This window comes from Trichogramma pretiosum, unplaced genomic scaffold (assembly GCF_000599845.2).
Source record: "Trichogramma pretiosum strain Unisexual culture from Peru unplaced genomic scaffold, Tpre_2.0 scaffold27, whole genome shotgun sequence".
Taxonomy (NCBI): domain Eukaryota; kingdom Metazoa; phylum Arthropoda; class Insecta; order Hymenoptera; family Trichogrammatidae; genus Trichogramma; species Trichogramma pretiosum.
This window is the reverse complement of record NW_019641694.1, coordinates 298889-321607: the sequence shown is the minus strand read 5'-3', so window position 1 is coordinate 321607 and position 22719 is coordinate 298889. Positions and strand designations below refer to the sequence as shown.

General features: G+C 33.0%; 6 protein-coding genes across 10 annotated transcripts; 3 read left to right on the top strand and 3 right to left on the bottom strand.

Annotated features, from left to right (window-relative positions):
- Positions 1-138: 138 nt before the first annotated feature.
- On the bottom strand, positions 139-4240 carry LOC106648010 (retinoic acid receptor RXR-alpha-B). Of its 2 annotated transcripts, none has more exons than XM_014364627.2 (4): positions 2384-4240; positions 1946-2100; positions 1705-1872; positions 139-1628 (listed from the first exon to the last, which is right to left on the bottom strand). In XM_014364627.2, exons 2-4 carry the CDS (start codon positions 2092-2094, stop codon positions 692-694), a joined length of 1254 nt encoding a protein of 417 aa, XP_014220113.1. In that variant the 5' UTR covers positions 2095-2100; positions 2384-4240; the 3' UTR covers positions 139-691. The 2 variants fall into 2 exon arrangements, with proteins under 2 accessions (XP_014220113.1, XP_014220112.1); XM_014364626.2 differs by having other exon boundaries at positions 1946-2075; positions 2384-4239.
- A 129-nt stretch (positions 4241-4369) lies between these two features.
- On the bottom strand, positions 4370-5878 carry LOC106660359 (F-actin-capping protein subunit alpha). Its single transcript, XM_014383295.2, has 3 exons — positions 5480-5878; positions 4983-5232; positions 4370-4855 (listed from the first exon to the last, which is right to left on the bottom strand). The coding sequence occupies exons 1-3, from the start codon at positions 5684-5686 to the stop codon at positions 4437-4439; spliced, it is 876 nt and encodes a 291-aa protein (XP_014238781.1). The 5' UTR covers positions 5687-5878; the 3' UTR covers positions 4370-4436.
- Positions 5879-6097: 219 nt separating this feature from the next.
- Positions 6098-9273, top strand: LOC106660358 (cysteine protease ATG4A-like). 2 transcript variants are annotated; one of them, XM_014383294.2, is made up of 10 exons: positions 6098-6876; positions 6950-7124; positions 7195-7365; positions 7520-7697; positions 7932-8011; positions 8126-8277; positions 8342-8420; positions 8526-8680; positions 8745-8910; positions 8991-9273. In XM_014383294.2, exons 1-10 carry the CDS (start codon positions 6856-6858, stop codon positions 9032-9034), a joined length of 1221 nt encoding a protein of 406 aa, XP_014238780.1. In that variant the 5' UTR covers positions 6098-6855; the 3' UTR covers positions 9035-9273. The 2 variants fall into 2 exon arrangements, with proteins under 2 accessions (XP_014238780.1, XP_023317735.1); XM_023461967.1 differs by having other exon boundaries at positions 6098-6486; positions 8991-9271.
- Positions 9274-9466: 193 nt separating this feature from the next.
- LOC106660360 (39S ribosomal protein L54, mitochondrial) lies at positions 9467-10373 on the bottom strand. Its single transcript, XM_014383296.2, has 2 exons — positions 10113-10373; positions 9467-10027 (listed from the first exon to the last, which is right to left on the bottom strand). Exons 1-2 carry the CDS (start codon positions 10189-10191, stop codon positions 9717-9719), a joined length of 390 nt encoding a protein of 129 aa, XP_014238782.1. The 5' UTR covers positions 10192-10373; the 3' UTR covers positions 9467-9716.
- An 840-nt stretch (positions 10374-11213) lies between these two features.
- Positions 11214-20776, top strand: LOC106648031 (V-type proton ATPase subunit C). Of its 3 annotated transcripts, none has more exons than XM_014364667.2 (7): positions 11214-11541; positions 12498-12804; positions 18752-18938; positions 19008-19106; positions 19180-19388; positions 19465-19751; positions 19833-20776. In XM_014364667.2, the coding sequence occupies exons 2-7, from the start codon at positions 12519-12521 to the stop codon at positions 19926-19928; spliced, it is 1164 nt and encodes a 387-aa protein (XP_014220153.1). In that variant the 5' UTR covers positions 11214-11541; positions 12498-12518; the 3' UTR covers positions 19929-20776. The 3 variants fall into 3 exon arrangements, with proteins under 3 accessions (XP_014220153.1, XP_023317703.1, XP_014220154.1); XM_023461935.1 differs by lacking the exon at positions 11214-11541 and adding an exon at positions 12248-12406; XM_014364668.2 differs by lacking the exon at positions 11214-11541 and adding an exon at positions 12249-12411.
- Positions 12826-18626, top strand: LOC111694317 (glucose transporter type 1-like). The gene is made up of 2 exons (XM_023461936.1): positions 12826-16888; positions 17607-18626. Exons 1-2 carry the CDS (start codon positions 16096-16098, stop codon positions 17618-17620), a joined length of 807 nt encoding a protein of 268 aa, XP_023317704.1. The 5' UTR covers positions 12826-16095; the 3' UTR covers positions 17621-18626.
- Positions 20777-22719: the final 1943 nt, after the last annotated feature.

Genomic DNA, 22719 nt, shown 5'->3' with positions numbered 1-22719 from the left:
GTGTGTGAGTGTAAGTAGTAACGAACATCACACTAATAAAAACGTACATATAGTTTTATCATTACCGTTATCAATAAAAATAACACGGCTTAATTTCATCGCATCTCGACTCATAAAAACAAAAAATAATGAAAAATAATATTTGTAGAAAAAAAAGTAATTATACTTTAACAATGATATTTAAAGCATGCTTAAACTGCATACAAACGAACGATCTTCGGCTATAATCATCGGTTATAAAATAATTGTCTCAAAAATTAATTGCTTGCCTTTAACAAACATTAGTAATAAAATTTCTATAAACAGGTTCAGAGATGATCAAAGTGAAAAAAGATCTGTAAGTTAAAAGAATGCTATTATTTTTTATAAGAAAGCATAATAAAAACTCACCCTACATTAAAAACCGAGAAGGCAGTAGTATTTTCTTTTTAAATAGTCAAGAACTCTATTTTAAATGTTTAATAGATTTAATTCCTGAAGATTTTGAGAACAAATGCATATTTAAAATTTTTGTTTCAAGTCAAAGAGAGCAAACAAAAAGGACGGGACTGATACTTATAATAGTAAAAATATTTACGTTTTCGCGAACGTAAATTTTACTTTACTGATTAACCACGTTTTCTTCATACAACTCAAACTTACCAAGTACCCGAAGCATTTAAATCAACTGGAACATTATATTTAATCGATACTAAGAATCAGGATTAGTATTCAACGAATCTGTGAGAAGGTGATCCAGAGCGACATCCCCCGCAGGATGAAGGTGAAAAAAGTAGTAGTGTTCAATACATTTAAGTCCTATCGACCTCAAGCAAGGGAGCCGTAGTAATAGTTTAGCAAATCGTCCTGGTTCATCAGGGCGATGTTTTTGAACATAGTCATCTAAAACGCCATATACTTTTTCTCTCAATAAATCAACTTCTGATGATACTCTCAACCCACGCACTTCTGGATTAAAAAGAATAATTGCTTTAAGGCAGCCTAATTCTGTTCTGTCCATTTTCATAGTTCTAAATTTATAAACTAATTCATTTAAAACACGTTCAAAAATTGCTCCAACACCCGCTTGAATAGCCTGGTTTTTGTGTACTAACGAATTAGCGGAAAATCTTATACCATCATCAATATCCATAGAGCGATAAGCAAATGAGGCAATAAGTAATTCATTCCATCCATCACGAAGTAGTAATACTTGATCTTCAGGAGACAATTCTGTGAAATGAGGTAATCGCGTGGCCCATTCCACCATATGCTTAACTTTTTTACTATCTTGGATTTTTTGAGACACTTCGTAGTTGGCTTGATTTTCTACTAAGTATTCATAACGTTTTTCTGCTTCCAAAAGTCGTTCAATTGTTACAACATAATGAGAGCTGCTTGTGCAAGTTTCAGGTTCAGCTCCTGTGGAATTATTTGAAGTTGTTGTTTCACGTTCACGTTCTTTGGTGCGTTGTCGTTCTTCTTGCACAGCCTCTCTTTTCATACCCATAGTTAGACATTTTTGATATCGACAATATTGACAACGATTTCTTTGACGCTTATCAATTAAACATCGTCTTTCTTCTCTACATGCATAAGTTAAATCTTTTCTGACAGTCCTTTTGAAAAATCCTTTGCAACCTTCACAGCTGAAATTAAAGAAAAAAAAATTAATTAGTAAAAATAAGCTTATGAGTTTTTTAATATAATTAGTTGATTTTTTACCTGTAAACACCGTAATGTTTTCCACTTGCACGATCCCCACATATTGAACACAAATGTTTACTCCCAGAAAGAGGGTGATTGGGAGGGTAAGTAGATGCAACATTTGTTTTGTTTTGTGAATTTGGTGACGTACCAATCATATTGCTGGAGCAACCCAAGTTCAAAGTCCTATTTTAAAATAACAAAATAATGAATTTCACAATCATTATAAACAAGTTAATAAAAGTAATAAGTTTTTTACCCTGGACTATTGGAACTAGGAGGACTGTATGTGTCTGAATTCATTAAATTGATGGCATCCGGCTTTATATCCATAGGACTTTGAGGACCTACAGATGATACGGATATGCCACTATTATCTAAACTTGAACCTAGGCAGGAAAAATTCATTTTATCCTGGTTAGAGATAAATTGTGATTAAATAAAACTGAATAAATTTAGGTTTATTTATATTTTGATTTCAAATTATAAGAAAAAAATTTCAAGGTAAACATTGGATAAGTCCACTTCCTGATGTAATGAATAAAATTTTAAATCCATTGAAAAATTAAAAAAAAATGGCCAAAAAAGCATTAAGAAATCGAAAAATGTTATTATTCCGTCGAGTCTAAGTTTAAAGTAAAGTGAGCTTTTTCGTATGCATTCAAAGTTCATGAAGTTCACTAACAGCAATACTAACCTCTATCAGAAGAATCCATAATCTGTGTTTTGATAAAAATTATGACAACAACACAGTTGGTGCCTGCTAAAACTATACTATCCTAAAGGTAGGTGGCTCAAACGTAGCCCAAATTAATCTCGGCCGTCACCGCAAATCAATCTTTCCACCGGGCATTGGATTTGTCAATAAGCTGCGTCGCGTTTGAGAAGCTAGCAGCAGCACTCGTATGATGCACCGAGAAACAGCAGTCAGGCTGCTTGGCCAAAGGCATTATAAAATATTAATTTGCAATTCCCAACGATTCCAACACAAAATAATTCTGAAGTCCTTTTTGTGAATGTTTTTGTACTGTATCCGCCACGCACTTTCTATTGTTTATTACTTCACTCAGAGTCGATCGAACAGTTGAGCTTGAGCAAAAAATAACATACTGTCACTTTTTCGATCAGATGAAGCGACAACGATCTCACAGGCAAAAGTTACGTGTTTCGTAGCACCTGAAGAAAGTCAAATTTTGCGTCTAGTAAAAGCACATGATAACGCGATTGATAAGCTTAAGACTCGGTTGTGGCTACACACTAGACAAACTTTAGACCACAGCTTACACGACTTGTGCCACTGGCATGTGTACAATTATCATCACGCACTATCTGCAGATGAACTTTAAAATAGAGTTCATTATACAGTAGGCCATGTCTGTAACATAGCGCTTATTTGTGCTGTCTCTCTCTCTTCTTCTCTCTCTCTCGAGTGGCAGTAGGCTAGTAGGTATTTGTTGTTATTATGATGCTACACGTACACTGGAGGGAAGGCAAAGATAAGTGCGAGTAAAATGTATCTTTAATGTTGCTGCATGTAAGTGTACGCGTGTATGTATATATTCATGACTGTGACGTGCGTGAATGTTTTCAAGGCCACTTCTGCAATGCGATTCGCAGCAGCAGCAGCAGCAGCAGCAGCTCGGGGGCAGAGACACACACTTATATATTCACTCTGTCTCTCTCTTTTGCGAAAATTCGCAGTCCAAATGTCATCTTATTCTGATGTAGTTGTACACAATTTATAGACAGAGCTGCGGACACGATTGTACACGTTGGCGCGCACGATAAGTAGCAGCACTATGTATAATGATTTCGTTGAACTTATCCTCGACGCGTCGTAACACGTATATTAACATATACGGTTCAAAGGCCTGTGCAGCAGCAGCAGCAGTACGTTTGTCAACAATAACTATCCACGTCGATGGCGGAAACGTAATTGACTATTGACGCTGTCTGACTTACAGTCATGAACCTGACTCGCAACAACACACGATCGCAATTCGCACGCACGGTGCCACACATGCATAGACAGCAGCTCACGAGCGATTGCGGACGCGAAGCGTTGAACTTGAAATTCGGAGCTCAAGCTTCGACGTTTGCCTCATTACATCGCTGATGCTCGCACCAGTTATTGACTTATCAATCTTTTGCTTCTTTCCCTCCAACTTTTCCACCTAATGCCCGATACAAATTTGCTCGGGAAACTTCAGAAATCGCATGCAGCTTTGTATCTTCATTTTCAAGATCATCGTTGCGCCCAGAACCAGTGCGCAAAGGAATTTCAGATTGTATACTTGCTTAGGTGCAGGTGAGATGGCATGCTCGAGCAAGGGTCTACAATCCAGTTTTCAGGTATATCTATAAGAATGACGTCAAATCGTTGAATAAGTGTGAGCTCGGCTACATACGCTGATCAATGTATACATACATGTATACAAACACACGCACATATACATAGATCGAAACTGCAAACCCTGACGTCGGCAAGGTACAAATTGCCTCTAAATGCCCCAAAAAAAAACTGTTACCTACTCTGCGCGGACTAAGTGACGAAAAAACGTGAAAAACAAGGAAAATAACAAACACAAAAATTTAATGAATTCATAAAAATAATTTTTTTGTTTAATAAAATAAAAAAATGTTTTCAATACAACTTAAGCCTCTTGTATAAATCAATTTATTTGTAGAATGACATAAATTTTCTTACAATTGTTAAGATATTTTCTAATAACTTTAAAATTTTTTAAAAACTATTGACTTTTGAGCTCTTTTCCAATACTGTATGATACAATCTTATTCCAATCAATTTTTGTTCTCATAACAGGTAATTGCCTTCTCAGTGCCTTAAATGTAGTGTCAGACATAGTTTGATAATTTTCAGATATAGCAGTTTGATAGTCATTTTCAGCGTCTTGCACAAATTTAATAAATTCTTTTGCAGTTTGTTTTTCCGAAGATATAGGCAAGCTTTCTTTCACTTCTTTGCTGCTAACTAATTGCACATTACCATCTTCATAATAATGAACCTGAACTTTCAAGCTCCCCTTCAATTCTGCAATACTAGAGTTTGTATTGAAATTTACAGTCCATACAGAACGCCAGCGCCCATTCCAAAAGTTTTTAGGTTGAAATTGATGATCTTCTATGCAGGCAATAAGAGCTATACTCTCTGTAAAGATAGTGATAAATAATGGTTTTCATTATATTTATATAATAGCACTATGCACAGATAATCCTACTTAAAACTAAATATCATATTATTTGAGTCTAGGTTTTGAAATGATTTTTAATCTTACCGCCTTGACTTTTAGCAAAAACAGAGCAAGCACCATGTCTATAATGATTTTGTGTGTAAGTAACAATTTCATCTTGTAAAGCACTCCGCCATAGTTCCAATGCTGGATCTTGCTCATATGGTTCATAATCCTGAGCTTCTTTTCTTAAATGGTCATATTTGAAACTTTGTTTGCTTCTTGGATCATAAAATCGTTGATTACCCAAGTCATTATATTCTGTTATAAGAACTGGATAGTCACTACCTTCAATCTGAAATAATAATTCAAATAAATGCCCATTGCTAAAGAGGTAAATATTTTGGAGAGCAGTGTATTTTTATGAATTTGTCATAGCATTAGTCATGATCATAATAAATATGATACATTGGGACCACAACAAACTAAAAGACAGTCGGAGGAGAGCGCGCAGCGAGTGACTAATAAGGCGGTGGTACTGTTGTAGATTGTAATGATAAAAAATTAAACAGCCGCAGAGCAGCAAAGTATAATAAGCACACCTTCACGGACATGAGCTGATCTTTGTTGTAGGAGGCAAAAGCACCAGATGCACCTTCTTTGAGCAGATTGTCATTGTTGAGCAGTGCGCGCACGTCGTTGAAGACCTCGTTAAATTCACCAGGAGGCGAGTGAAGAATAAAATTTGAAACTATCCTGACTTTTTCCTGATCGGGGATCATGACGTCTCCAGCAGCCGCCATCTTCATGCAATTGCAAACAACTGCCGGCGATGACAACAATATAATCACTCCTCTTTTCTGCCTGTCTCTGTCTCTCTCGGGTGCCTCTGGCAGGCCCGTTAGTACCAACTACTTTATACACCTACTTCTACGTAAGCACGCAAAAGTATCGTCTACAATGAGTCCCCAGTTGAATATTTATAAAAGGAACGCAATGAAAAATGGCTCTCGCGCGAACGAGCTTTGGCAGCGATCTGCAATCGTCATCCGCGCGCCGTGCAGCGACGCAATCGGAGCGAATGTTGCGATAATAAAAGATGCCACTATTCACCACTGCCACATCGTATGCACAGAAGCGCCGAGTGATGCTACGCGTCAAGGCGCCTGCAAGCTCGCTCACGTACATACATTCCTGCGGGGGCTTAAATTCTGCTCAAGTCTGCAGCAAATGTTGCAGAAATGAATGCTCGCGCCAAAATGATATTGTAGAAAAGGCATGAATGACTGTCTTGGGCACACAAGTCATAACATTTCTGCCATCCTGCCAGAGTCCCACAATGGCATAAGCCAACACAGCTCGACAGTACATATTTACCACGCGTGGATCGTCGACTCCGTCTCCCATCGCTCATTCAATAAGTATTGAGACACTGTTATTGTGCTCAATGTATTGCCAGTCGATATACCTCGTACTCCTATATATTTGCGAGCTTTGATATTAATAATGCGGGTCTGATTACTTAAGTTGTAAAAGGCCATATATCGAAGCGAGCAGCAGCGCAGATTGTTACGTGTTTTTGTGCGAGAAAAAGAAGAAAATGTAAACGGTACATGCGGTTCGAGAGTTCTATTTTAAATAAACAATTCAAATTCTCGATCTGTTTGAGGGATAATCAGCTGTCGTCGCGTAGCGCAATATATATAGTACTCTGTGTATATCATAAAGTGAACAATGGCTAGCAAAGTGAAAACTCTCAAGCAGCCGATGCGTCGTGTCAAATAGAGAGAAATTCGCGACGAAAAAAATAAAAATAAATTGCGCACTCGAATATTCATTGAATCTCTCTGAGTCTGTGAAAAGTTCACCTGTGGTCACTCGATAATTAAATCATTTTTTGCTATGCATTTATTTGCCCTAACGAACGATTCTCGTACATTTGCGACTTGACCTGTGTTCAAGCTCACATTTTTATTCAATGTTTTCTCGATTCACCAAAGTAAATATTGCATATCAAGCAAATGTATTTTCTGATGTGTCATTGATCTGGTAATGTTTCAATTTGCTTTTAGGGTTCGAATGGACTTTTTCCATATGAGACTCTTATAGGATTGCCAGAATTATTGTATAGTAGAATATCTGTTATGGATAACTTATTCACTTTAAATTCAACTGATGAATCAGATGGATTACCTCAGGCAGAAGCTTATGTTTGGATCTTGGGTACCAAGTATAATTCTAAGAAAGGTTAATTTTATTTTTATACACAAAACATAACTTGTAAATGAAAAAACCAATTTTTTTTAATATTTTGCAGATATTGATGAGATTCGTAATGATATTAAATCTAGATTATGGTTCACTTATCGAAAAGGATTTGTACCGATTGGTGGTTTTGGATCCTCATTTACATCGGATAAGGGATGGGGCTGTATGCTTAGATGTGGTCAAATGGTATTAGGTCAAGCTCTTGTTTCATTACACTTAGGTATGTTTATTATTTATTACAATTTAAGAATGCAAATTTCTTATTAAGACTTTTCAAATAGAATATATAAGTATAAAATGAAGCTTAATTTCTATTACTATTTTTATTATTGACTATGATATAAAATATATTTACCAAAATTAAATATTTACAGGTAGAAGTTGGAGATGGACACCAGAAACTAAAAATAGCACTTACTACAAAATATTAAAAAGCTTTGAGGATCGACGAGCAGCTCCTTATTCGATACACCAAATAGCATTAACAGGTGCATCAGAAGGCAAAACTGTTGGAGAATGGTTTGGTCCAAACACAATAGCTCAAGTTTTAAAGTAGGTAAATTATTGTAAGATTCGAAAATCAATTTGAAAGAGTATTCTAATTAATGAAAAATAAAAGATATTGATTATTTTGTTGAAGTTAATTATCAAAAAAAAGTTGTAAATAATTAAAATGTCATTAAGCCTTTAAAAACTTAATAAAAGATTTCGTAGAAAAATTTCGAAATAAAGTTCATAAAATATTAAAAATAATCAATTAATGCATCTGTAAATTTTGAATTTCAGAAAACTAGTCGTATTTGATGACTGGAGTGCACTAACAATCCACGTTGCTTTAGACAATGCGTTAATTGTTAATGATGTCAGTAAGTATATTTTGTGTACAAATAATAATATCTGAAAAAAAATTGGAGTTAAGAAAAAAAATTTGAGTTAGAAAGTTAATAAAAAAATTAAGTAAAATTGCGGTTTTATTATAGTAAGGCAATGTAGAGTCGAAAGCGCATCTACAGCTGAGGTCGACGGCGATGTACCATTAAAAGCACCTAGCCAATGGAAACCATTACTGCTACTGATACCATTAAGATTGGGATTAAATGAAATTAATCCTATCTACATAAGTGGCCTTAAAGTATGATTTTTTTGTTTTGAGAAAGTTTTAATGAACGAGATTTTTAAATTAAATACTTTTTTAGACTTCATTCCAATTTCCTCAATCACTTGGACTTATTGGAGGAAAACCAAGTCATGCTCTATATTTCATTGGCTATGTTGGTAAGCAATTTTATTTTTTAAATCTTTGATAGAAGCCATAACTTTATCTTTATTTTTTAAATTCCTTCATTTAAATAAATAATTTCATTCTTTACAATATTCCAGGAGATGAAGTGATCTTTCTTGATCCTCATACTACTCAAAGATACGGAAGTACTGATCAAACCTCGGATGATTACGATCCAAACATTGATACAACTTATCACTGTAAAACTGCCACCAAAATACCAATTTCAGAAATGGATCCTTCAGTAGCTCTTGTTAGTAAAATATTTAATTTAATTAAACGATGCCAATTTTATGTATGCTTACGTAAACTTTCAGTGTTTTTTCTGTGCTAATGAACTTGAATTCCAAAATCTCTGCAAGCTTATGAAAGAGGAACTGATTCAAAATGAAAAACAGCCTCTTTTTGAAATTTGTGCTGAAAAACCAGCCAATTGGTCTTCGGCTGAAACTACAGAGGAGCAAAGTGCTGCAGCATCTGCATGTATGAATTTCTCTAGAATATTATGCTAGTTTTTTGTCTTAGACTACATATAATCTTATATAATTCTTTATCAATTACAGTTATGCGAAATTCATCAGATGAAGGATTTGAACTTCTTGGTTGACAGTCAAAAGTCTTGCATCAAAATTCATCTAAAATGCAAAATTTATTTAGCTGAACTCTGCAAACATATTGAATTGTCAAATAGTGTCACTCTTACAGGTGTTGACATCTTAATAACATCACAAAAGAATAATCAGTACAATTAAATGTTTAGTTTTAATTGTCATACACTATTTAAAAAATAAATATCAAAACTATTTTTATTCACGTGTATAAAAGTTATTAAGCAGCAAGAATGCTTAAATCTATATGCACTTTATAATTAAAAAACGTGATTCAAGTTACTTTTGATATTGAAAGAGAATTGTCTGTATAGTTATAATTATTGAATACATAACATCTTTTATCTCAATGTTTTTTTACCAAAACAACAAAAAATTATAAACAAAGATTAAATATATTTAAATGATTTATAAATATACAATTATTTGAATACTCACTGGCTTGTTGTTTTCCTTGTTTATAATTCAACTAAGTTATAAAATTGTTGAATTATAGAAAATTTAGTGTGTTTGAACATTTACTATTTAGCAAAGTTTTGTTTAAAATTTATTTAATTGACATTGGGCGATTTAATGTAAAAAGTCATTGTTAAAGCTATATTTTAACACATCTTTAAGATTATTTAACAGAGTACAAAGTTATTTTAAAAATAATTTTAGTAACAATAAGAACAAATTTATCTAAAACTTTCTTAATGACTTGAGTTTATTTTGCCTTTTGATTCCTTCTCTTCTCAAACGTTTCCAATATTCTTTAGTATTGGGATCAAGTTCTTCTAATGGTGGTGCAGGACCCGTTCGAATAGACCATAACCAATCAGGGTATTCGCTGTCAGGTTTCAATTTAACATCTTCACCTCCTTCTTTCAAAAGATTCGTGCCACAGCAATGTGTTAACAATTTGTTTACATCTTCTTCAACTGGTAATTTAATCTTTTCATTTGAAGCACTCTTTGGTTTAGTTATTTTTTTACCTTTTCCACCGGCCATACCTAAAAGTAATGGTAAGTTAAAAATGAACATTATTCCAGCTAGGATCGGAATATGATTAATTTTAATAATCTTATTATTCCTTACCAGGTATGGCATAATGAGCAACTTGAATGTCACATCTAAATTTTAGGAGAACATTCGAAAACTTGAGTATGTTCAACATTTTAAAAACTGAATCGGTCAAGTTTCAATAACTACACAAACTGAATAGGTAAAAATACGTCGTCTGGTTTGGAAGTTTCGTCTGAGAGTCGCTATTTTATGTTTACATCTTATACCCAATTCAAAAGCTATCTACAATGATCGTGTTAAAAGAAAGTTTAAAAGGCGACGATACAACGCGGTTGTTTTAAATTTTAAGCTAATGCTTTCATTTCTAACGAGACTGGTTATTTCTAATTGAGCGATAATTAGCGTCGAAGTTTTTTACCATTTCGGACTTAAATCAACTGAATATTTTCTACAACCTCTATCCAACCATCGAGAATAAATGTGAATGATGTATTAAATAAATTAAATAAAAGAAAGGAAAAAATTTGTTGAATTCGAATGTACATTAATTTCAATGTATATTTTATAATTCAAATTGATCGAATAGAAAATTTAAAAATTAATTTATAATTGAATAAAAAATGCACATGGTATCACGATTATAAACAAGCGTAATAAACGTGAAATTCATAAAGCTTTACAGGTGAACATATGCAATAGACTGAAAATGAAAAATTACGGGGTTTTTTTTCTTCATATCAGCTGAAATTTTGCAGAAATTATTTTTCGGGGGGTTTGAAGACATTGAGGGGGCGTCCCATCGATTATTTATTGTCAGTCTAATATGCAAGTACGAATTCCCGGCTCAACTTTAACAAGTACTGGAATTACTTGAATATTTATTTTTTTGCCATATTCATTACTTGAGTTACATTGAAAAACTAAAGAGAAGCTCATGAAAAACCAAAATTGATCATTCAATACAGTGGAGCTTTGAATTTTATTTATTTATGATATGTATGTAACCGAAAATATGAAGAAAAGCACATCAGAATTAATTTTGAAAAAAGTTTCAATGCAATTTTGAATTTTCGCCTAGGCGTGATTGTGTGTGTTTGGGCGAAAGAACGACAAAAAATATGGTCATAAGTCACAAGGTAGCAGCACTAGTCGCCTCACGTGAGGACGAAGAGTATCTCAGCTGACGGGCTGCTAGTGAAGTGTTGGGTTGTCTGCGGTAGGCGAGCGAGTTCGCGTATCGATCGTGTTGTTCGTCCCATTTTCTCGGGCCATCGTGTGCAGTCGTCGTTTATAATCTTCATTAATCAGTGCGATGTGCTTCGTGTCGTTGTTTATTCAACATTTTTAGTCAATTTTCGTTAGAAACCCACCTATTTTACAGCTGTGTAAGTAGCTTGGGTGCAGCACGCAGTACCATATTACCATTCAGGCGTCCTGAAATAGTGTGCGGAAAACAGAGAGAGAGAGAGCTTAGCCTCCTCAGCACTGTATTATTTACCAGGTAAGCAGATGTTTTGCCAAGTAGTGATTAAAAGAATAAACGATCGAGTTGTTCTATGACTTTCTTAAACTTATAATTTGAGAGCTTGGTTCTGTTGAACAAGTCGGTGTTTCGCGCTACTCTTTTCTCTCCGCCAGTAGTTGCGCGTAATTGTCACACAAGCGACAAGTGATTTTTCAGGCGGATAACGCTAAAACTTAGGACTTCGGGACATTTTTCAGAGCTTTTAAGTTTCATTAAAAGTACTCGAAATAGTACTGAAAAGCTATCCTTTTTGGCATTTCCTTGTTCTGTGTGTATATCGAGCTTTATTAGTCAAGGACGTAAGAGGGAGAACTGTCACAGGAATCCTCGTGACTGTGGTGTATACGCGTTAGTATTCGCGCAGCACAGAGAAACATGTATACATGCATACATATAGAGATACAAATTACCCGAGTGAGCCTCACGCGCAGAGTTAGAAAGAGATGGCGAGAGAGAAGCACGAGAACGCACGCGCTTATCGATTGCCAGCAAACTTCACTCGATGCCCGCTGCCTGCTCCAAACGTTATGTACGTCATTTCGTTTCAATGAATTTCTCTCTTATCAACGCTCTGACTGCAGAGTCGACTTCAACGGGGAGTCACGTGGATTCGCACACGTATAAACACATACATACTTACATAAGGCAGGGATCACACGCACAGCACAGCTGTTGTGTGTTTCAACCACACCCTTGTGTTGAGAGCGTTTATTTTCTGTTAGAATGATTCGTAAAAATATTCTTAGGCTTTTTCATTTTCTCGTCAATTGATTCGTCGATTTTGATACGAAATTTCTCAGTAATCTCTCTTTTTAACTGCGTTTTAGTGTCTTAGAGAGAAGTAATGTACAGTCAACAATTTAATAAATGAATGAACACTTAAGAAATTTCGAAATATTTTATTCAATGCAAAATTTATGTTTTTATTTTAGCAAACAAATAATTGATCCAAGATGACTGAATACTGGCTCATCTCAGCGCCAGGTGACAAAACCTGCCAACAAACATGGGAAACAATGAACAATTTGACTTCCAAGCAAAATTCATTGTCGAATAATTACAAATTTCATATTCCTGACCTTAAAGTTGGAACCTTAGATCAATTAGTAGGTCTATCGGATGATCTTGGAAAATTAGACACTTATGTTGAGCAAATTACCAGAAAAGTAGCTGTATACCTGGGAGAAGTTTTAGAAGATCAAAGAGACAAGCTGCAAGAAAATTTGATGGCAAATAATTGTGAGTAAATTTATCCCATTATAATTCCATAATTCAATATTACTCAAGGTAATTCATTGATATACTTTATTTGAAAAACTATGAGTTACCTTAAAAATTCAAAAAAGGATGTTTCTTTGATACAAATTTGTTCATTAAATGTGAATTATGTATATTTTTCATAGAATTATATACTGTAAAATAATTTAATTACTCTTTGCTGCAGCATACAATTTATTTAAATATGGCACTTGCTTATTCTGGATTACTAATTACTATTTTTACAACTTGAAAAAACTATTATCAAGCTAAAATTTAGTAATTGCAGTTATTTTTGAACTTAAAGTATTAATGATGATTTGGAGCAACTGAGTAATTTGCTAGTGCAAGTAGAGTATGCTTGGTCAATATGAACACTAAAATATAAAACTAATAACTATTAATGTTTTGACAGTAAATAATTCTTTTCCAACAAATTTGTGTCATAAACTTATTACATGTAGCATTTCAAAACAGCTCATAACATTTTTTTCTGATAGTCTAAGAAATTCAATTAATGATTGTGTTGGGTGTCCCAGCAATTTTATCTATCGATCGATAGTGTAATACTATAACAATTTAAAACTTGACTTACATTACACAACATCATACAAAAACACTAATTACCATTTGGAAATTTCCCATAAAATGGTAATTAATTTTGATATAAATTATAAATATTTGAAGAAAGAATGTTGGAGCCAAGCAAATGACACTTATATCTACGTAAATTTTGCATGCAGTGTTAATACATTTTTTAAAAAGAACTTTTACCTTTGGCATTAATTAAAGTCTAATGTAAAGATAGAGAAGGGCCTTTGTAATTGATGGAAATTCATCCCTGATTAAAAAAAATTTGTACTACCCAACACTCACCTTTAATTACAATGCAACAGTTTTATGATTCTGAACGAATTCGGGATAACATTTTATTAATGAAAATGCGAGAAATATTTACTTATTTTTACTTTTATTCTGTTAATGGCTTTAAAATTGATATATATCATTTCCATTACTGGATAAACAAGATCACATGCGTATAGTTATCAATTTTATCTAAACAAGAATACTGCTTATAATAATACGTAATTTCCACGAAATATCGGCGAGTAAAATAAAATACTTCCCAACATTTAGATTAAATTTAAGTGCTGTCGAGTACCTATGTAGTTTATGAAAGGCTCTTCTCATAAAACATGTTCTGAAAACTTTACATAGTGATTCTTTCTTACCAACTAATTATTTATGATTTATTTTATCAAATACACAATATGAATTGCAATTTCCCCAGTATTCTTGTGATATTTGAGAATGGTTTCGTGCATATTGATGTAAATAGAATATTATTTTATATAATTGAAAATTAAGGGTTAAGCATTATAAGTTCTACTTTATCGATTGTCTGCGTTATGCAAAGCTCCAAAACCACGAGTGAGTTTTTGGAAATTATTATAACTCAAAAGTATACCATTATTCTTATAAGATTGTAGAATTTTAATCAAGATATTCTTATCAAAATGTATTTTTTTCAAAATCGTTCTCAGAACTTGTACTATTACTTATCCATAAGAAGAGGATTATTACATGAAAAATTAAATTAGAATTTTTTCACGAAGTTTCCGTATCAATCTGTTTAAGCAGATAATTTATTTTTTTATTTTCTTCAATATAACTTTCAGGGTAATCAAAATTATCGATATATATGAACCACTAATTAGACCCAAAATGTGAACCTAATGATCATTAAAATAATATTATTTATCACAACTGTATTTTCTAACATCTAGCAACGTTACCTTCAAATAATAATTATTAATCTTTTAATTTTATCATGTTGTCGAAACAATGAACTGATTAGTCATATTTTGCTGGTAGTTGATTAATTTTTTCATTGTCAGCGAATACATCATTTAAAAAACTGAAACCGTCAACCCATCTTTATGATTTACTTTGGAAATTCCTAATATTTACATTTCAATACTTTCATTCTAATCAAGTTTTTTCAAGTCGACTACTTCTAACATCGATAATTGTCAATTAAAAGAACTTTTGAATGAATTATCATGAAAAAAGTAGGAATTTGCATTTTCCTGATTCGTCAAATTCACTTCTTCGTATTGTGTGTTGAATTAAATTCTCTTCAGAATCACGTAAGATACAAAGTTTTCAGAAAAAATTAAGCAAACGTGTCGCTTACTATATCAGTACAAACATGCTTTTGTAAAGACTTTTTGTTGAATAATTGAGCATTTTTTTAAAATTATTGGCGTAGTTGTACTGCTTTGGTAGTTTTTTCATCTCTCGACCACATAAACTCTTGTGTCATATTTCATTCATCACTTTATTAAACGTTTTTGATTCTTAACTAGTGAAAAAAGAATAAGAGAAAATCATTGTCCAATGCGAGGACGCAGATGAGAATACACGTATTAATTCGTGTATAAATATACGATACATTTTCAATCAAATGAATTCTACTGTAGATCGAATGCATTTAATTATGAAAATGATGATAATGTCTAATAAGGCAATTGAAGTATGTTGGGTTATTGTGGTCGTCGTTTTTTTTACACCTTTTTTATTATGAATATAGCAAAAATATTTTAAGGTTTGAAGTCAAAAAACCTTTACTTTTCTAATAAAAAATTGCACGTTTATTCGACTCTCTATAATCGTTAAAATAAGACCTAAAAATATTTTATGAAATTTTCAATTTGTGTTTTCTAAAGTTTTCGCTTAATTTGGCGAATCATCTTACGCTCTGTTATATGCAAGGGAGCAGTCGTCCTTGTGAAAGAAGGAGCTGTTAAAAACTGTATTTTCTTCAATGGTTTGAACTATTCGTTTAAAATCATTTATTTTATTGTGCTCCAGAACTCGAAAAATGTATACGTCTCTCTTGCATTGATTTTTGTTTGATCATTTGAAACACGCATTGTAGATAAGTTATGTATCATTTTTGAAATCATAATTGTTACTTTTTTTGCCTGAAAGTACTTGATGATGAGCTTTTTTTGTTTATACTTCTTGACACGTTTGTGGTCAGGTGTGTTGATTAGAAAGCTTGCAATAGTTTTGAGTAAAAAAGCAAACAAACAAAAAAGAACAAAACTATCGTATACCAATGTAAGAAGTTGCATCATGGAAAAAAATCGGGACTGGACTGTGTGTATATAATGGATAGGTCAGACGTCCTTGGACGGCGAGGCTGGGAGTCCCGATCGAAGTCCCGAGACGCCGCCAAATACACCTGTAACGCCGTGTTTTAAATCAATGGCTGGCTGCAGTGGCGGTGGCACCAAGGACGGAGATCATCACACGCACCCGCACCACTGGAAGGATCATCTGCAGGATCTACCAGACAGTCTCGAATCGGCAAATCTCATAGGTCAGCAGCATGAGCCTCAGCAGTCGTTTAAGCATTTGTCCGAGAATCACGAGTATCATCAGTCGGACGATAGTAATCAAAGTTGCCAGGCGCCCCATGCTCATCGTCCGCCCAATCATCAGCATCATCATCATCACAGTCATCTGCATCATCATCAGCACCACCATCAGCATCATCATCATCATCACCATCACCATCATCAACATCAGCATCATCATCATCAGGATGGTGCCAGTTCGCATGCAGGTATTAGTATCTGCGCGGCTGAGACGCGAGGATCTCACGACTCGTCGTCGTGCTACCAATCATCGCACTGGTGCGTTTCGTCCTCGGCGACCTCGACGCCGTCGCCGCGTCAAAGTCCGAGCTCTTGTAGTCCCCCGTATTCGTGCTCGCCCGCTGGCTCGTCTCAGAGCTGCAGCAGCGGTGACGAGCAGCAGCAAAACTGCTTAAAAAAATCAACGAACCGGCGTCGGAAAAACAGCCAACAACTTCGGCTGCGACGTCGACGCCAGCAGCAACAACAGCAACGCCTTCAGCCATTGTCGTCGTGCGCATCCTCGCTCGCAACGGTCAGTTCGGACGACGACAATGATCAGCAGCAGCGCCAGCCGACGGCTTCTTCCACTGCCGATGCCAATATGCAAGAGCAAGCGGCTAGCAGTTTACCTAATCCAGGTACCCGTCCTATCACACACCAAGTACCAAATCCGTGTTTTTGTTTTCTTTACTATTGGTTTACCTGTCGTTTTTGTCGCAATTTTTTTCTGCTCGTCTTTTGTTTTTCCCCCCTGAAATTTTCTGTTTTCGTTGTAGGCAGCCATTGCGTAATATATTGGTTGTAATTATCAAAAAGAAAAACATTTATGAGTATTTTACTTTTGTTTTTATCATACATCCTATTCCCGTCTATCCCGCTATTTGAACGAGTAGGTCTTATTTTATGTTTACTTCGCAAAATGAGCCATCCTGTCTTGATTTCCCACCTCTTATTATTTATTATTTATGGGCGTACTCTTTGATTCCAGTTTAATAATAAAAAGTATATGAATGATCAAAAGATTGTTTTAAAAATACTTCAAAATAATGTTACGGTTTAAAAGACACACAATTCACACTATCATGAGTGAATATTCTATAGTAAAGAAAAAAAAACTCATCACGTGAGTGGCACAGTGCACATTGTATTAAATCACTTTAACTCACATTTATCGTATGCATATGAGATTTCTTTCAAAATCGCATATTATTTAGTGGGATATGCGCTTTTCCTACGGACTTGACTAGAAAAACTCATGTCTGACAATGAACAACTTAACTGATGGACCAATACTGTAATGATTATTATTTATGGTTTATAGCATTTACAAATAATAAAAACGAATTCACGACATAGGTGGACTCGACTGATTATGTATTTATGCGGCTGTTTCTGCACCAACCCGGTCAGGGACGGCTAATTTAAACGTTTTTTTGAGGTGAGCTCCCCTAATCCCGAGAAAAATCCCAATGACTTTTTTCTTTGTGAATCGGTAAACACAATAACACGACATCAGTTGCGTAGTAAAAATGAAAGGAAGACTGTACGAAAAAATTTAGGATTTGGAGACTAATTCGATCCGTTAATGGATATTGTAATCAAATTTTTTTCGCGAAAAAAATCGTTGACTTATCGATAAGGTAGAACAAAATCAGGCCGTAGAATAATTGCTCCAATGAGAAATTGTGAACAATGTGACTATACACTTACATCTCACAAAAACCATCAAAAACACAAAAACTCATTGCGAAAACAACAATGACATGACACATGTAATATTTATTTATTATTATGAGTTAATATACAAATCGATCGGTACATGGGACTCCTTCACATGAAAGGACCAATTTTGTAGCATGCTTTAACAATTTAAAAATTATTTATTAAGCAAATGACACAACATTATTATGATTAATCTTAACATGTATAACACTTTGGATTTCACTTTTCAATTTCCGCAAACTTGGGCATTAATTAATTACTTTGATTTTTTTTGTAGATAGATATAAAAATGCAATACTGCATGAATTATTTGCTTCACTTATTGATAAAATCATATACATTTAATACACGAAGTAAACTTTTTTTAATGGATCTCATACGTTTTTTTACATTCGTAGGATAAACGATAACCAACAGTAAAATATTGTATTGGCAATAAATTTTGCTTCATTGGATATTTTGATTTTATTTATGTTTGAATGTTTCTTTAAGGACACATTACAAAAGTAATTTTTGTTTTTTTTTTTTGATTTTGATCATCGCCAATCGTAGATACAATTATTTTCAACACTACAACGCATTCAATAAAACACGCACTGATTCACTCAGTTTTACCTAATTTGATTTTCAAAATGAAAATATATTGCAAGAGAACATTTTTTAAGTAGCTTCATTTTTTCAGATATATTATGTAGTAATTTATTGTTATATTTATTTTACTAATTTTATAAGTAAAAATTATTGAATATTTGAAAAGTGACCAATTATCTATCTGACAGGTGATTTGCCTACGTATATTACACGTTTTCAATGGGACATGGCTAAATATCCTATCAAGCAATCATTGAGGAACATTGCTGACATCATAAGCAAGCAAGTTGGACAAATCGATGCCGATCTCAAAACGAAATCGACCACTTACAATAATTTAAAAGGCAGCCTGCAAAATTTGGAGAAAAAACAAACGTAAGCGCCAATTATTAATATAAATTGAAACTTAATAAAAGTACTTCATGCTTTCACTGATTTTTACAGAGGAAGTCTTTTGACTCGCAATCTAGCTGATCTTGTAAAAAAAGAACATTTCATTCTTGATAGTGAATATTTAACAACGCTGCTCGTAATCGTGCCCAGGTAAGCTTAAAAAATAATTTATTATATATTAACAACATTTTATGTAAAATTAAAATTTTTAATCAATTTTCAGAGCAAGCTTTCAAGAATGGAATACATTGTATGAAAAGTTGACAGACATGATCGTACCTAGAAGTTCTGTTCTCATCACCCAAGATCAGGAATACGGTCTTTATACTGTCACCTTATTCAAGAAGGTTATCGAAGAATTCAAACTTCACGCTCGTGAAAAGAAGTTTATCGTACGCGATTTTACGTACAATGAAGAAGAATTAGCTGCTGGTAAGTTTATTAAACCTCGGAGAAAAGCATGGATTTTAATCAAAAATAATACTAATGTTTTTTTTTTTTATTTCAGGTAAAAATGAAATGACTAAACTCGTGACTGATAAGAAGAAACAATTCGGGCCCTTGGTACGGTGGTTGAAAGTCAATTTCAGTGAGTGTTTCTGCGCTTGGATTCATGTAAAAGCTTTGAGAGTCTTCGTCGAGTCCGTTTTGAGATACGGACTGCCCGTAAATTTCCAGGCTATCCTTTTACACCCAAACAAAAAGAGCACCAAGCGTTTGAGAGATGTTTTAAATCAATTATATGCACATCTCGATTCCTCCGCCACTGCAGGCAGTGCTTCGGGTAATCAAGATGTAAGTAATGTTGTTTATTAAATCATTACATCATTGATAAAAAGTTTTCAACCAAATTAATGCATCCATTTCAATTTTCAGAGTGTTGACATTCCAGGCTTAGGATTTGGACAAAGTGACTATTTTCCTTACGTCTATTACAAAATTAATGTTGATATGGTTGACAATAAAGTTTAATAAAGTTATGTGCTTTGAATATCATCAAAAATTCACTAAAAAGGTTCTTCTGTCATAGTTCATGTGAATGATAGTTTAATAAACATCAAAAAACAAACTTTCTGAATGTACTATGTTAGTGAAGAATATTTTAATTTAGCATAGTAGCTTATTTTTTTGCTAAATGTTTGGATGCCAAAGGCTTCACTTTTCAATTCTTCTGAAACGATTAAATATGATGAGAGGAGATAATATACAAGCAACTCTACTATGCTAAATTAAAACTTATTTATTATTAAAGTGAATTGCTCCTATTATTAGGCACTTGGTTTCTAAAAAGAATAGTGTGTTTTGTCATGCGCATTCACTGTTAAGATGTTAATGTAAATGGTTACAGTAATTGTGTTCCATCGCTGAAAAAGTTAATTCCTGTATAAAGTTTAAATTACGTCATTAAAAGATACACAAATTAATATAAATTTTTTATATATTATACCATATACACACTGTTTAATGAAGCAAAATTGGGAACTTACTTTATTTGAAGATTCAAAAAATCAATACTCTTAGATTGTCAGTATCTGTTGCGTTGTCTAAATTTTATCATTAAAATTTTTTTTGGTCAAGAAGTTTTACTAGTAAATCTGTGAATATAATCTCATCATAATCTTTTAAAGATGATTGTTTATTTGAATAAATATTGTATTATCGAAGACTCACTGTGCTTTGTATTTTATTTTATTCACGTGTTGTAACAAAAAATATTTATGTATTATAAGAAGATTTTCTTTGATCATTGTTTAATTTTAGTTCAGTGAATTAAAAATCGCTTACTTGCTGTGCATAATAAACTTTATTTGCGATATCTATTTAAAATTCTTTACAAAATTGATTTATAATTATTTCTTTCGCTTCACTTTCCGCTATACTCCTACATTTGAGTCCAAAAATAGTTATTAACCTTTTTTAAAAAATTATTATTATATATATTTATAGCATGACATGAAAATATGGGTTAATTTTAAGTATTTGGCAAGTATGTCCATTAGGTACGCACGAGTGAGTTCGTTCGACAATTTGAACTGTTACATAGAAAATTTTGTTAAAATTTGCATTAATGATTTAATGTGAAAATTGACTCAAATTTTTTAGATGGATTTTCAATAAATTTTATGTTTATATAATTATCTTACCTGAAAAATGTTGATTCTTATATTTTATCGATGCTATTTCTTATTTAATTTTTATCATATGATAGAAAATGAAACATTTATAAATTATTAAACAATGATGTCGATAAATCATGAACTTTTTTAAATTTCGAAAGTTTCTATTTTTCCTTGAGTATCTTTTATCTGAGCCCATTTTTTTCTAATACTCGGTGTTTTAAATGTTTTTTCTTTATTGCGTTTTGTATTAATTCAAGTTTTCCGAAAATATGTTTAACGGTTGCAACTTTCAGAGCTAACCGTTTGAGATACTGCCCCTAAGTTTTGTTCACTCCATTGAAGCATCGATGGTGACGATCACAACCTTCGTCGAAATGATGTAACTCATAGTATTTAAACATATTTTTGGTATAAAATTTGTTTCCCATCCTTTGAATAGACTCAATACAAGGCATAACTAGCTTAGCATAAAAAAAAGGTGTAACTTTTAAATCATGAAAAATACATGTTTTATTAATCACAGCATCAATAAAAAATCTTAAAAATAAAAAAATTAGTTTTGAGGTATCTTCGAGCCTTTAGAGCTAGTAAAAATATTAGAAGCAGTACATGGAACGAACTTTCAAACATAACTCTATATTTAATCGTATGAAACTAGAAACTTTAAAGATCAATACTGTGACAAATTTAGCATAAAATCAACTAATAATTCTAATAATGAAATTAATGGGTATTTAGTTTTTATGACAGAGAGATCTTGAAACCTGGGTAAAAAAACAATTTCAAATACATCTCCAGATATTATCCTAAATATTTAATAATAAGTCTATCTACGTATATGCCTTCGTTTTGTTTTTTCAAAAAAATTTTGAATGTTTTTTACCTTAAATTAACTATCCTTTTAATTGAAAATTTTTTCATATTAGCAGCCTGAAAGTGACTACTTCTCTGTCTCTGCGCATATCGTGAAGAGCAATTTTCGGGACGCTTGATATGAAAAATAGTAAAAAGGCGTAAGTCACAAAAAAAGAAAGCCCCAGAACACGTCTTCATCGGCCTCGGCTTGGCCGCTAATTACACATACTCTGGGGTTTTTCTGCTTTCCGCGGCCTAGGGTAGTAATATACTATTGGTCAGGATTAATTTTTACAGATCATAATTAGTTTTTGAGACAGATCAATGTTTCATTTGTTTTCTTTTATTCATGTAAGAATTTTGTATTACAATCATTTTGAATAGCATTTTACGTTATCACAACTTGCTACCTGTTGTATAAAATACCACTAAAATTGATTTGTCCCTTTTCATATTTTTAATAAATTTAAAATCCTTCATCATCGTTTCTACAATCTATACACTAATATACAAAGTAATAATTTATATTTTTCCATCAATATCTGCCCATCCCACTTTACTAAAACTTTTTCACCCTTGTTTTTTTCTATCATTCTTTAATAAGAGTATTACAAGACAAGCAGAATGCTACCAAAAATTGACTCGCATCGAGCTTCTGTAAGCTAAAAATTTTCTTGCAATTCAGAGAACATTAATAAAAAATAGAAACAATTACATATTCCTCATGTCAACATCTAAAGAACATTTGTCATAATAATTAATTTGTTTCAATTGTAGTAAAAAGAATG

Bases quoted from the DNA above. Each gene is read 5' to 3' on its own strand.
- LOC106648010 (XM_014364627.2), bottom strand. From the start codon at position 2,094: ATGAATTTTTCCTGCCTAGGTTCAAGTTTAGATAATAGTGGCATATCC. The intron at 1,873-1,945 runs GTAAAAAACTTA...ATTTTAAAATAG, and splicing joins CCTAGTTCCAATAGTCCAGG to GACTTTGAACTTGGGTTGCT. The intron at 1,629-1,704 runs GTAAAAAATCAA...CTTTAATTTCAG, and splicing joins AAACATTACGGTGTTTACAG to CTGTGAAGGTTGCAAAGGAT.
- LOC106660359 (XM_014383295.2), bottom strand. From the start codon at position 5,686: ATGAAGATGGCGGCTGCTGGAGACGTCATGATCCCCGATCAGGAAAAA. The intron at 5,233-5,479 runs GTGTGCTTATTA...TTATTATTTCAG, and splicing joins ATCAGCTCATGTCCGTGAAG to ATTGAAGGTAGTGACTATCC. The intron at 4,856-4,982 runs GTAAGATTAAAA...CTATCTTTACAG, and splicing joins TTTTGCTAAAAGTCAAGGCG to AGAGTATAGCTCTTATTGCC.
- LOC106660358 (XM_014383294.2), top strand. From the start codon at position 6,856: ATGTTTTCTCGATTCACCAAA. The intron at 7,366-7,519 runs GTATGTTTATTA...AAATATTTACAG, and splicing joins TCTTGTTTCATTACACTTAG to GTAGAAGTTGGAGATGGACA. The intron at 8,911-8,990 runs GTATGAATTTCT...TATCAATTACAG, and splicing joins AAGTGCTGCAGCATCTGCAT to TTATGCGAAATTCATCAGAT.
- LOC106660360 (XM_014383296.2), bottom strand. From the start codon at position 10,191: ATGTTGAACATACTCAAGTTTTCGAATGTTCTCCTAAAATTTAGATGT. The intron at 10,028-10,112 runs GTAAGGAATAAT...CATTACTTTTAG, and splicing joins TGCTCATTATGCCATACCTG to GTATGGCCGGTGGAAAAGGT.
- LOC106648031 (XM_014364667.2), top strand. From the start codon at position 12,519: ATGACTGAATACTGGCTCATCTCAGCGCCAGGTGACAAAACCTGCCAA. The intron at 19,389-19,464 runs GTAAGTTTATTA...TTTTTATTTCAG, and splicing joins TGAAGAAGAATTAGCTGCTG to GTAAAAATGAAATGACTAAA. The intron at 19,752-19,832 runs GTAAGTAATGTT...TTCAATTTTCAG, and splicing joins GTGCTTCGGGTAATCAAGAT to AGTGTTGACATTCCAGGCTT.
- LOC111694317 (XM_023461936.1), top strand. From the start codon at position 16,096: ATGGCTGGCTGCAGTGGCGGTGGCACCAAGGACGGAGATCATCACACG.